This window comes from Rhineura floridana, chromosome 14, assembly GCF_030035675.1.
Source record: "Rhineura floridana isolate rRhiFlo1 chromosome 14, rRhiFlo1.hap2, whole genome shotgun sequence".
Taxonomy (NCBI): domain Eukaryota; kingdom Metazoa; phylum Chordata; class Lepidosauria; order Squamata; family Rhineuridae; genus Rhineura; species Rhineura floridana.
This window is the reverse complement of record NC_084493.1, coordinates 17,026,339-17,038,922: the sequence shown is the minus strand read 5'-3', so window position 1 is coordinate 17,038,922 and position 12,584 is coordinate 17,026,339. Positions and strand designations below refer to the sequence as shown.

General features: G+C 47.1%; 1 protein-coding gene across 2 annotated transcripts; it reads left to right on the top strand.

Moving 5' to 3' along the window:
* The first annotated feature begins 451 nt into the window (after positions 1-451).
* On the top strand, positions 452-8,511 carry AEN (apoptosis enhancing nuclease). Of its 2 annotated transcripts, none has more exons than XM_061594980.1 (4): positions 452-544; positions 4,038-4,746; positions 7,244-7,444; positions 8,042-8,511. In XM_061594980.1, the coding sequence occupies exons 2-4, from the start codon at positions 4,039-4,041 to the stop codon at positions 8,243-8,245; spliced, it is 1,113 nt and encodes a 370-aa protein (XP_061450964.1). In that variant the 5' UTR covers positions 452-544; position 4,038; the 3' UTR covers positions 8,246-8,511. The 2 variants fall into 2 exon arrangements, with proteins under 2 accessions (XP_061450964.1, XP_061450965.1); XM_061594981.1 differs by lacking the exon at positions 452-544 and adding an exon at positions 1,199-1,299.
* The last annotated feature ends 4,073 nt before the right edge of the window (positions 8,512-12,584 follow it).

The following is a 12,584-nucleotide window of genomic DNA, read 5'->3' as shown; positions in this document are numbered from 1 at the left end:
TATTTAAATGTATTTTAAGGTCTGTTTTTATGATGTTTTAAAGTATTTTTGGTGCTTTAGTTTACAAGCTGGGAGAAAGGGCGAATAAATTCAGTGGGGCTTACTTCCAGGGACGTGAGAGTTTGAATTGCAACCTAAAACCCTCAGTGATGCTTACTTCCCAACTAAATACAAATAAGTTCAGACTGCAAAGCCAGACTGTCCTCGACACCATATTACGTGGGAGCAAGTTCCACAGCCATTAATTGCGATCAAACGAAGAAACTCGCGTTGCAAGCTTGGAATCCTGCGGGCGCTTAACCTGGGTGCAAACTCGAGAGAATCCGAGGCGACTTCCTTCCGCGTGGACAGGCGCCGACAGCGAGGCGCCAGCAAAACCATCTCTCTCCAGAGCACGCCTCTTTATGCAGATCAGCTCCCCCCTTCGCTAAAGTAGCCAATCAACGTCAGGGGGAGTGGCCCAAACGCCAGACTTGTCCGGGCATGTGGAAGAAGAAGGAGCCTTTGCTTCCGGGAATGACACGTGGGGAGCCGGCTTGCTTAGGTAAGAGAGAAATGGGGGGACAGGGTGGGTTTGATTTGAGGGGGGGGGGTAAAGGGAAGGATCGAAGAAATAGCTAGAGGCAGAAGAAAGAGTGGGGCTTTAGGCACTTCCGAGGCTGGGGGTCTGGAAAGGACGGCCCCTTTACTCGTTTTGGCTTCCCTCAAGCTACTGTTTTTGGAGGGGGGGGTATAGTTTGGCTAAAGTTGGAAGGATCGGGGTGGGACTTGTAGATTTCAAGAAATGTTTGCTAGGCGGGTGATAGTATGGTTAAAATAAGATTTTCCCCCGAATTTAATACACGGAGAGAGTGTGTTACTGAGTAGTAGCTTTAAGACTTTTGAAATTGTTATTGTTTCCTATCTATATGCTGTTTTTTTTATTGTAAGTCGCTTCGACGAGCATCTGACCTGAAAAGCATCCTAAAACGTTAAAAGTAACTAAATAAAACTCTTCCACTCATTCCCCTTCCCCATCTCCATGCCCTCCATATGGGAAGGAGGAGAGTTGGAGGAAAAGGAGATATGTTGGGGGAGGGGAAGGGCAGAGCAGAGCAAGGATTGAGATGTATAGAGAGCCCTGCTGGATCAGGCCAGTGGCCCATCAAGTCCAGCATCCTGTTCTTACTGTAGGCCAACCAGATGCCCACAGGAAGCCTGCAAGCAGGATCTGAGTGCAGCCGGGGAGAGGAGCATCTGGGCAGTGAGTAAGGAGGGAGACACCAGCAGGCAGTGCCACCCTGTTCTCCTGGGCTAGAGGTGTGTGGCTTCCTACTGTGCTCATCTCTGCTTTGTAAGAACAGGGTGACCAGATACTAAAGATGGGCTGATCTGTGGCTTGAATGATCAAGAAGGGGATTGGTTGTTACTTATATTATACCACCTTGGAATACTCTTTGACTTTCATATTGTGTTTAGGTATATGGGAGAGCCAGTGTGGCGTAGTGGTTAGAGTGTTGGACTATGACCTGGGAGACCAGAGTTCGAATCCCCACACAGCCATGAAGCTCACTGGGTGACCTTGGGCCAGTCACTGCCTCTCAGCCTCAGCTGACAGAGTGCCACTTTCTGGTTGAAAGTCAGAGGGCAGGCAGGTTTGGGCTAATTGAGGTTGGTGGGGCAGAGCCCCATTCACAAGCCCTGTTTTAAAGCAGCTGCACTGGTTGCCAGTTCATTTCTGGGCCCAATGCAAGATGCTGACATTAGTGTCTAAAGCTCTAAACTATTCAGGCCCCAAACATCTCAAAGGCTGCCTCCTTCCCTACAGACCTTGGGTGTTAAGATGGGCAGATCAGGGCTTTCTTGTTAGTTCTACCACCGTGAGGAATTTGGGGAGGGAGTGGCCCAGGAGAAGGCTTTTGATTTACTGCAAATAAATCAGGGATCTACTGGTATATCACAATCCACTTGTTACCCATCTCTCTAGGGAGGTGAAATTGTCTATTATCTTCTGAGAGCAGGGCCTTTTCTGTGGAGGCCTCAGAATTATGGAATGCCCTTCTATGCTCTTCTTTGTTCTCTTGTTGAAGGGAGGCGAAGCTTATGCTTACATACATAGCCTCCTGGGGATCTGAGAGTTAGTTTTTGTTTGTTTGTTGACTTTTATTACTAGGGTGTAGTTTTAATTTATTGTTTTACAATGTTTATATTTGGTTTTATTTTACATTAGTGTAGATGTAGAAGAGCTCTGCTGGATTAGGCCAGTGGCCCATCTAGTCCAACATCCTGTTCTCATAGTGGCCAACCAGATGCCAATGGAAAACCCGCAAGGAGGACCTGTGTGCAACAGCACTCTCCTCTCCTGAGGTTTCTAGTAACTGGTATTCAGAAGCATACCACCTCTAACTATGGAGGCAGAACATAAGCATTGATAACCTTATCCTCCATGAATTTTAAAGCCATCCAAGTTGGTGGCCATCACTGTCTCCTGTGGGAGCGAATTCCATAGTATTAACTGTGCGCTATATGAAAAAGTATTTTCTTTTGTCAGTCCTGAATCTTCCAACATTCAGCTTCATTAGATGTCCAGGAGTTCTAGTGTTATGAGAGAGGGAGAAGCACTTTCTCTATGTATAATGTTATACACTTCTGTCATGTAGCCTCTTATTCACCTTCTTCTAAACTAAATGTAAGTGTACTGCCTTCAAGTCGATTCTGACTTATGGCGACCCTATGAATAGGGTTTTCATGAGGCTGAGAGGCAGTGACTGACCCAAGGTCACCCAGTGAGCTTCATGGTTATGTGGGGATTCGAACCCTGGTCTCCCAGGTCGTAGTCCAACACGTTAACCACTACACCACACTGGCTCTCTTCTTCTAAACTAAAAAGCCCCAAATGCCACAACCTTTCCTCATAGAGGATATACGCCATCCCCCTGATCATTGTGGTTGCCCTTTTCTGAATCTTTTCCAGCTCTACAATATCCTTTTCGAGGTGAGGTAACCCGAACTGTACACATATTCCAAATGTGGCTGCACCATAGATTTGTATAATGGTATTACGATAACAGCAATTTTATTTTCATTACCTTTCCTAATGATCCCTAACATGAAATTTGCCTTTTCCCCAGCTCCACACACTGCCAACATCTTTATTGAGCTTTGTTTATGTAACCCGTGTTATGAACACATTTTTGTTGAAAGGTGGTCCAGAAATATTTTTAAATAAATATAAAAATGCACAACATTTTACTGTAAAGAAAAAACCCAGCCCTGCCCAATATTAAGATAAGCAACCCGCATCAATCTTAATTTGATTCTTTTTACCCTTTTTCTCCTTAAGATTGTAAGCCTGAGAGCAGTCTCTCCTCCCACCCCAACATAGACAATACTCGGCAGTTCTAGGCGCTTTATAAGTAAGCAATACATGGAAGAATTACAAAAATCACAGATGAGATTTTTGGCATGGGACATCCAAGGCAGGAATGGTAAAAGGACCTTCAGAAAAAGATTGTCTTCATCATTTTCCTGAATGATGAAAATGTGCTGGCAAACCACTACCCTCCCTTGCAGGGAGTTCCTTGATGCCACCGACAAGGTTATAGATCTGCTCACAACCCATCTGGACTCCGCTCATGGTGGAGCTCTCAAATGAGGCTCTTTGGATTGCTATGCTAACTGGAGCTGATGGGAGGTGGAGTCCAGCAATATCATGTGAGCCATCCGTTCCCCACCAGCCCCAGCCAGCAAGTCCTGGAATGGAGTGAGCTGTCCTCCAACAATATCTGGAGGAGGTCATAGGTTCCCCGGCCCTGACGTAGGTCATGGGAAGGAATACATGGGAGAAGGCATTCTTTCCCAATGCCTTTTGCTGGATGACGTGCAAACTTGCCCTGTATCCTAGTGGAAAGATGAGATGTTGCCTTTGCACAAGTAGATGTGTTTTTTCCTTTCCCCATCATGCCTCTCTACTTTCTCATGTTTGGATCAGGGTTTTCCCCATCCACGCACCCCATTCCTAACTGTACCTTATTATTATTGTTGTTGTTGTTATTCAGGATGCCCTCTAACACCAACTGCGCACCAGGAGCGACAAGTCCAGTACAAGTGGACCAAGCGCATCGCTTGGGGATGGATGGCCAGGTCCACAGGGCCCCCTTCACCAGGTGGGATGCTGAAACGTGCAGGCAGAAGAAAAAGAAAAGCCGCAAATACCAGCGCTTTATGACGCAGAGGGCACTGGAACAGAGGGACCACTTGGGACCCACATCGAAAGGAAAGACCCTGCTGATGACATTGAACACCTGCAAGGGAGATGAAATGCAAGGCTCCTCACCCTGTGAAGCCAGCCAAGGTGGCCGGTTGCTCAAGGAGGATGTGGTAGAGCTCCCTAAGGAACTTTGCATGCTTTGCCCAGCTGTGTCAGTTCCGTCAATGGGCCCAAGCAGGCAGCCTTCACCTTCCCAAAGCATGAAGTATCAGGTGCTCACCCCCAGCGGGTCTGCAGAGGGCATGGGTTCCTTATCCTGTCTGATGCTCAAGAAACCTAGGAAGTGTGTGGCTATTGACTGTGAAATGGTAGGCACGGGCCCTGCCGGGAAGAGAAGCGAATTGGCACGGTGCACAGTAGTGAACTGTGATGGAGACGTGATCTACGACAAATACGTCCAGCCGGAGCTCCCGATTGTTGATTACAGGACTCGGTGGAGTGGGATCACCTGGCGGCACATGGAAAATGCCACTCCTTTTAGGGTTGCACAGAACGAGGTAAACAAAAAAAGGAAGATCAGCTGAGAATTGGCCTCCATGCAGCTGGAGGGCTAGATGCTGCATAATAATTGTATCACTGCTAATAAGCACTTGCATTCATTAGACACTGAAAAAGACCAAGATTCCTGTCCACAGGCTTACAACGGTTGAGATGGATCCAGAAAAGCACAAGTGGCTTTTAGGAACATCCCTTATAATGTGAGCCATATCGGCTACACTGACCAGCAACAAGTCTCTAGGGCAGCCTTTCCCAACTAGTGGGCCACCAGATGTTGTTGGACCACAACTCCCATCAGCCTCAGCCAGCATTGCCAATGGTCAGGAAAGATGGGAATTGCGGTCCAACAACATCTGGTGGCCCACTAGTTGGGAAAGGCTGCTCTAGGGTTTCTAGGAGGAGTGGGCAGGGTGGCATAGCTCATCTACCTTTCCAACGTGAAGGGCCCTTGCTGGTTCCTGAGAAGCATGGGGACCTCAGCTCTGCCACCACACTTGCACCATGCTACGCTCCCTGTGCCTCACCCCTCCCTCTCTCGAACTGGCACTGATGCTCAGCATTGGGAAAGCAGGTGAGCACCACCACCCCGTCTGCACTGCCACACTGACCGTTACTGGGCAGGAGTCTTTCTCAGCCCTATCTGGAGATCCTGGGGACTGAACCTGGGCCCTTAGGCATGGAAGGCAGTTGCTCTGCCACTGAGCTACAGCCCTTTCCCTATCTCCTTCCTGCTTCAGCCCTTGCACCCAGCCCCACCCCAGTTGTTTCTGGTGGTCAAGAGACCCTCCAGCATGGCATGGGACTGGGTGTGGGGGGCTCCAATGCCGGGGAGGTGAAATCCGCAGGAATCAGGTAGTGAGGCTTGCGTAGACTTCGTGTACTGTTTCAAACTGGGATTCCTTCAAGCACACTGATGCTTGTTTCTCAGTGACCCTGTTCTAGCTCCATTCCTGTTGGCACTCACCACCTGTGTTTCCGATTAGAAGGAGTGATCTATTTAATCTTCCTGTTTTACTGAGTTCTTCAAAATTATAATCAAGGCAGTTCAGATTTGTAACGCTCCCGACACCCTTGTTGCTCACTCCTTTGAAGGTTAACATGTCTAGGTTAATTAGTGCGACGTTACCAGTTCATCTTAAAGCTCTGAATATGAGCGTTTTAATGTTGCATGTGATTGGCTTGTCCTATTTCACAGGGGGTAGGTTCTAGGTAAATAATTTCTGGCTACCTGTCTTTTGTGAAATGATCTATTTTCTGTCTCAGTTGCTGGGTTTAGATTTGCTATGTTAATTTATCCAAGATCAGCAGATCTATTCTCTCTTTTTTTAATCCACTTCCTTTCTGTTGGTGTTTCAACACATTTCTCTTTGGGAGTTATGGCTAGGCATGCCAGTCATGGATTAATTTTCTTATAGTAATAGCTTGTGCTCCTATCCACTGATATCACCCAATAGCATTGTTAATGGGTGATGGCAGGGGGGTGGAACTTTTTTGGCTTCCTTGGCCATATCATTGGGATCGTCCTCATAGGCCACATTTGGCAGGTGGACAGGGCTGTCCCGCCTTTCAGTCACCTGACATCACAGTGACAACTGGTGCAAAGTGCTTTGAAGTTGCGACTTTAAGCACCTTGCAAGGCGCTGCTAATAGGAAGGTTTTTCCCTCTATTTTAGCAGGTGATTCTAATGCAAACCCCTTCCTGCCTAAGTGGAGGAAAAATCCTTCCCTTTAGCAGGGAATCCAGATGCAAACCCCTTCCCAAGGAAAATGGCCTCACAGGCCAACTTGGACCTCCTGGCAGGCCAAGATTGGTCCAGAGGTTCCCCAACCCTCAATGTAGGCCCCAAATTGTTGCATATTTGGTATGGTTCAATCAGAGATATAGATAGGAGCCTATATATCTGAACAGTTTTTCATATTTTACGGTGTGCACTCTTACGGTCTCTCTGCCACACTTTGCTTTGTGGTGGGTGTTCCAAACCCCTTAAGGTGCAAATTGCTTAGGAAATAGACTAGAATTAAGAATTTAACAGATTTTTTTTCACAAAAAAAGAAAAACAAATAGCTACAACGCTTTGAGTTTGTTGGCAAGTGCAGCGTTACTTATGCTATGAGCTTCTTTTTCTTTATTATTTTTACACAGGAATCTTCAAAACGGGGGATCTTTTCCAAATCCACTGCTAGCCTAAAGAACCTAATCTACTGTGTTCCCAGATCTGCTAACCATTTTAACTGGGAAATCCCAACTGGCCCTTGCCCAACATGCCACCTACCAGTAGACTCTCCGTTTCCTTTCTACATTTCATCCTCCAAGCAATTCTGCCCTCATGTCCTCTCATACTCCAGAACATAGTTCAGTACAGTATTGCTTTTAAAATAGTTCTGATCTGCCTATGTTTAGTCCTCTAAAACCACCGGACACCCATGTCATCGCAGTCTTTCTAAAAACCCTCTGATTGTGATGGAGGGAGGATAACTACCTTTTTGTTCTTGCAGATCCTACAGATCTTGAGAGACAAGATAGTGGTGGGTCATGCCATCCACAATGACTTCCGAGCCTTAAAATATTTCCATCCCCAAGTCTGGACGCGTGACACGAGTCGGAGCCCTCTGTTGAGGAAGAAGGTGGGGCTGCCTATGAAAGCCAGCGTCTCTCTCAAGAGCTTGGCTAGTCAGCTGCTTCACAAAAATATTCAGGTAATGGAGGAGACATCTTCCTCTCTCATGTTCTTAGGATTTCCCAATAGTATTCAGAATGAACTGCCTTTGAACATGGAGGTTCTATTCAGCTTTCATAGGTTATGGTACAATACAGCACTGATGAACTTGGTGTGACATACTTTTAACTGAGCACACTTAGGGTTGTGTTGCAAAGATTTTGCCCAGTTGGTGTTGACCCATTACAGGGCTTTTTCAATGGTGGCTCCCTGTTTGTGGAATGCCCTTCCCAGTGAGGTGCGTCTGTCTGCCTCACTAGTGATTTTCAGGAGGAATTTAAAAACATTCCTGTTTACCCAGGCATTTGATGGCTGAAGAAGACTTCCTGGCAACCCTGAAGATCACTGGATGGAAGAACGTTTTTTATCTGTAATAGTTTTTAGATTTATTTTGTAATTGTTGTTAAAATACTGTGTTGATGTGTTTGCCACCCTGGGCTCCTTTGGGAGGAAGGGTGGAATATATATTCAATAAATTAAATTATGATTGGAGTGGTTGGCTTTGAGGCTGGTTCAGTGCTGCTAGATGTCACATTCTGAGGACCTTTTTCTCAGTGTGGTTTTCCTCTTATATTAGGTTGGCCAAAATGGACATTCATCTGTAGAAGATGCTCAGACTTCTATGGAGCTTTACAGATTGGTGGAGGTACAGTGGGAAAAGGAACTGGCCAGCAGCCTCCCATCAAGTCTTCCAAACAGCCCTCCGGACAGTGGCTCGGATAGTGTCTGCTACATGGACGATCAATATTGGCCCAAGGACCTCAACATAGACTGCAAATGAAGGCACAAACTCTGGAATAATCTTCCCCAACCTGGTGCCTCCACACATTTTGGACTCCAGCTCCCAGGCAGCATGGCCAGTGGCCAGGGATGATGGGAGTTGTCGTCCAAACATCTGAAGGGTACCAGGTTGGGGAAGGCTACTCTAGAACATGGACTCTGGACTGTCATTTGAGGGGGTCGGATCATGATTCTGAACCTAGTGTAGCAACTTTATTTATTGCCAAATCGCACAGCCCAAAGAATACAGGATGGTGATGACGATGAGACGACTTCTGTGTTCTTCATTTTGATTGAAGGGTAACACTGTAGGATTCTTCTTCAGACGGGGGAGGGGGGAACGTTCCTACAAATACTAAGCCGTCTATACTGGTCCCTCAGTTTGTTTTGATCCTAGAGTAGAGGTTGGCAACATAACAGTCCTCTAGGCAACATCCACCCACAAGACACTTTCTTCTCGAAAGGTTCCCCCGCTGACCCTTTCGTTGGATTAACTTAGCAGAGTTAACACACACAGTTGGAAGGTGGTTGTACATTGAATGATGTATCAGTAGCCTTCCATTTCGGTTTTAATCATGCTGAGACTTTTGTCATGGAAAACAAGAAAGCTTGGTTTATTATAGGAAATGCATACTTGAAAAAGAGTTCCTAGTTCTAGCTAACTGAGGTGGAGATGCAAGGAGCCATGCTTGTTCTTTCATCTCTAGGGAGAGAGACAAAGCATAGACGTCTCCTCTCCCAAGGTGGGATGAAGAAGAAGGGAGGAGTCAGGAAATTATGTCGGCAACACTAAGAGTATCTGTCTAGCACCTGAAGAAAGGTCAGCACAGGTTAGGTCAGAAAGACAGTCATAGACAGAGCTTGGAGGTTCTCCCCTCTGTCTACCTTTAACCCCATGCAAAACCCCGGAGTTGCATCCCAACATCCTTTGGAATGATGGCCTACAAGTAAATTGCCATACCATGGCAGCATGGGACCAAACAGTCAGATGCAGTGGTGTGGGTGCACCTCTAGAACCATAGGTTGCTGATCTCTGCCTTAGAGGCCTAACCCCAGATTTACTGTCACAGTTCTATGAGGGAGTAAGAAATAAGCTCTGACTTACTGTAGCAGAGGCGTGTGGACACTTGATTAGTGTGCAAGGCTATGGTTAGGTCCTGTAGCATTTTTCCTCTACACACAAGGAATCCTGAATCTCCTTGGGAATGTAGTCGTACAAGGAAATGTAACCTCAACTGATAGATCATGGATTCATCTAGCAGCGCTTCTCATGGCAATCATAGCTGGGGAGTTGTTACTGTCTCCAGCTACATCTGTGACTGGCTGATTTGCCCATGTTTCCTTGTATGTGCATGGACAAAGACTGTTTGGCACTGCCTGTGCTTGTGCAGCAAGGGTTTGGGTGAGTTTTCCCCTGCCACCTAATTTGCCCAAACGGGCTGAGGTGGTAAAATCGTTCTGTGCTGGACTGCTTCAAATGATAGGGCTGTAGAGTTGAATGTCCCTTATATCAAACAACCCCACATAGATACACAATGCACTTAGAAAATGTAATATCAGGGAGAAGAACTGTAGTCTGGCCTTTTCCCTAATAAGCTTGCTTTTTTTTTAATTTGTAAAGTGTGAGGAATATGAAACTCCCCCCCCCCCGTCCCTGGTGCTATAAATGGCACAGTCCAGGACTCTTGTAAGTTTCATTGCCTGATTTATTGTTTATTAGATTTATTAGTCACTTGTTAGCTGGAGATCTCCAATCGACGTACAACAAAATAAATATCGTACGTAAAACAAAATAATAGAACAACAGACCTCCTTGCAGCCACAGGAAGCTTTGGTAGCATACTATTCACAGACATCCTATTCACAGACATCATCTCAATCAAATGCCTGGGGGGGGGAAGCTTTTACCTGGCACCAAAAAGATGGCAGGGAAGGTGCCAGATGGACCTCACTGGGGAGTGTATTCCACAGATGGAGAGCCACAACTGAAAAGGCCCTCTCCCTTGTCACCAGCCTCCAAGCGTCCTTCAGAGGAAGAACCTGGAGAAGGGCCTCAGAAGAAGATCCAAGGGTCCGGGTAGGTTCATATTGGGAGATGAGTTCCAGAAGATATTGGGGTCCTGAGCCATAAGGAGCTTTATAGGTCAAAACCAGCACTATTGGTGAGAACTGGATTTTCTGATGACATAGCTTCCACACTGTTCCAAACTGTTATCAATTGCTCTTGTGAAAATGGATTTGGGGCTGATAGCTACTTCCCCATGCTGATTACTTGGAGCAGGGGTGGGGAACCTGCAGCCTTCAGATGTTGCTAGACTACAAATCCCATCATCCCTGACTTGGCCATGCTGGCATAGGTGGGAGATGGAATCTCACCATATCTGGAGGACCACAGGTTCCCTATTGCTGACTTAGAGGGATATTTGACCCTGATGTGATTCCCCTCCTCAAAGAATGTCTGCTCTGGCCCTTTACAAGTATTTTATAGCATTGTGGTTCACTTTGCCAATAAGGACTGGAACATTTTGAGGTTCTCCTTGGCTTTTCTCTTTGCTAGGATTCTGCCCGGTATTAGGAGATTTTTTGGCAGCAGCTGGAGGACTTTACTTTCTGCAGATCCTGGCTCATATTCACGACCATATGTCAGAGCAAGGTCTCCTTTGTTCCTTGAGCTTCTGGGACATCAAGATACTGGAAGGCCTGCCTAATTCCACGCAGAACCTGTCTGCCATCCATCATGGCAGGCTGTAGCTCTCACACAAATGAATAACTGGGCCTTCTGCAGTGGGTTGCCCGTAGTGCATTGTTTTTGATGCAGCTTCCAGCTGGCTGGACATAACAGGCAACACACTTGGCTTGCCATCAGACAGACAGTTGGCACAGAAAATACATCTGGCTTGCCATCAGACAGGAGCTTGCTGGTGGCTTCCTGGCACAGTGTACTAGCCACACGAGACTTCTTAGTGGGGTGAAGGATGCTGGGCCTTGAAGCACTTGCAAAGGCTCTCCCAGACTGACAGGCAAGCAAGTACTTTGTTTCCTTTGTTGTGAGGAGGTTCTCATCTGCAGTCTTAGTGGGAGTCTGACTTGTTCACTTCCTGCTTCTTCGTGGCCTCCTAAAGCCTAGCTCCTTGCAGAGGGGTTGGCTCTGAAACAGGTGTGGAGAACTTTTGGCTCTCCAGATGGTGCTGAAGTACAGCTCCCGCCATCACTGGCCAGTGATCGTGATTGCTCAGGCTGATGGGTATTGTAGTTCAGCAACATAGCCTGGTCCCAGGCTATGGTCTGAAGGCACCTAAGGCCAGCTCCCTGCTGAAGCTAAGCAGGGTCAGGTCTGGTCAGTGCCTGGATGGGAGACCGCCTGGGAACCATACGAAAGCTGCCTTGGGTTTAATGAAAAAAGAAAGGTGGAGTATAAATGTAATAAATAAATAAACCTCTGGAGGGCTACAGATTCTCCATCCTGCTCTAGAACAACTGATTCTGGAGACCATATTGTATATCCTCACTTAAGCAGGCTGGAAGGGAGAGCCAGGACACCAGTGGCCCTCCAGATGTGGTGAACTACAACTCCCATCAACCCTGACCATTGGCCATGCCGGCTGGGGTAGATGGGAGTTGGAGTCCACCAACCTCTATAGGGGCGCCGGTTCCCCAGCACTGTTCTAAGGCTAACTTCCTCTTGAGGTCCTTTTTGGATTCATTTATCGGTCCTCATGCCCACCCTCTATTTGAGTGCATCCCAGGCCTTTTCTTCAGCTTCATTACTTATCTAGCCTAACCAATTTGTCTGCTCTGAAACATATCATGGGTGGGGAAAGCTGCCCGTGATGCTTTTCTCAGGTGCGATCTGACAGGGCATCCCCTCTTATATTCAGCCTTCCAAAATGTTTGAAGAAGTGAGGCTGGGCTAGAAGACAGAGAAGGAATTTGTGTCTCATATCCTCATTCAGCCTGTGTCACCCAGGTGTCCTCCGGTTGTTTTGAACGGTTGTTCAACTGTTGCTTGGACCAGTAGCCTACACAGTTGAGCTGTAGCAAGGCCCTCGGCCAGCATTGCCAATGGTCAGGAAAGATGGGAATTGTGGTCCAACAACATCTGGAGGCACACTGCTTGGGAAAGGCTGGTCTACACTGACTGACAGCAGCTCTCCAGGGCTTCAGGCAGGAAGTCTCTCCAAGCCCTGCCTGGAGATTGAACTTGGGACCTTGGCATGCAAAGCAGATGCTCTGCCACTGAGTTACGGCCCTTCCCTGCCGTCCTTGGCTGTTGCTCATACTGACCGGGGCTAAAGGGATTTGGAGTACAGAAACATGGTCCATCGTTTTCACACCCCTGC

What these genes read in the sequence shown, in the direction of transcription:
- AEN (XM_061594980.1), top strand. Translation starts at nt 4,039, where the DNA reads ATGCCCTCTAACACCAACTGCGCACCAGGAGCGACAAGTCCAGTACAA. An exon ending in TTAGGGTTGCACAGAACGAG is followed by an intron (nt 4,747 to 7,243) that starts GTAAACAAAAAA and finishes TTGTTCTTGCAG; the next exon opens with ATCCTACAGATCTTGAGAGA. An exon ending in TGCTTCACAAAAATATTCAG is followed by an intron (nt 7,445 to 8,041) that starts GTAATGGAGGAG and finishes CTCTTATATTAG; the next exon opens with GTTGGCCAAAATGGACATTC.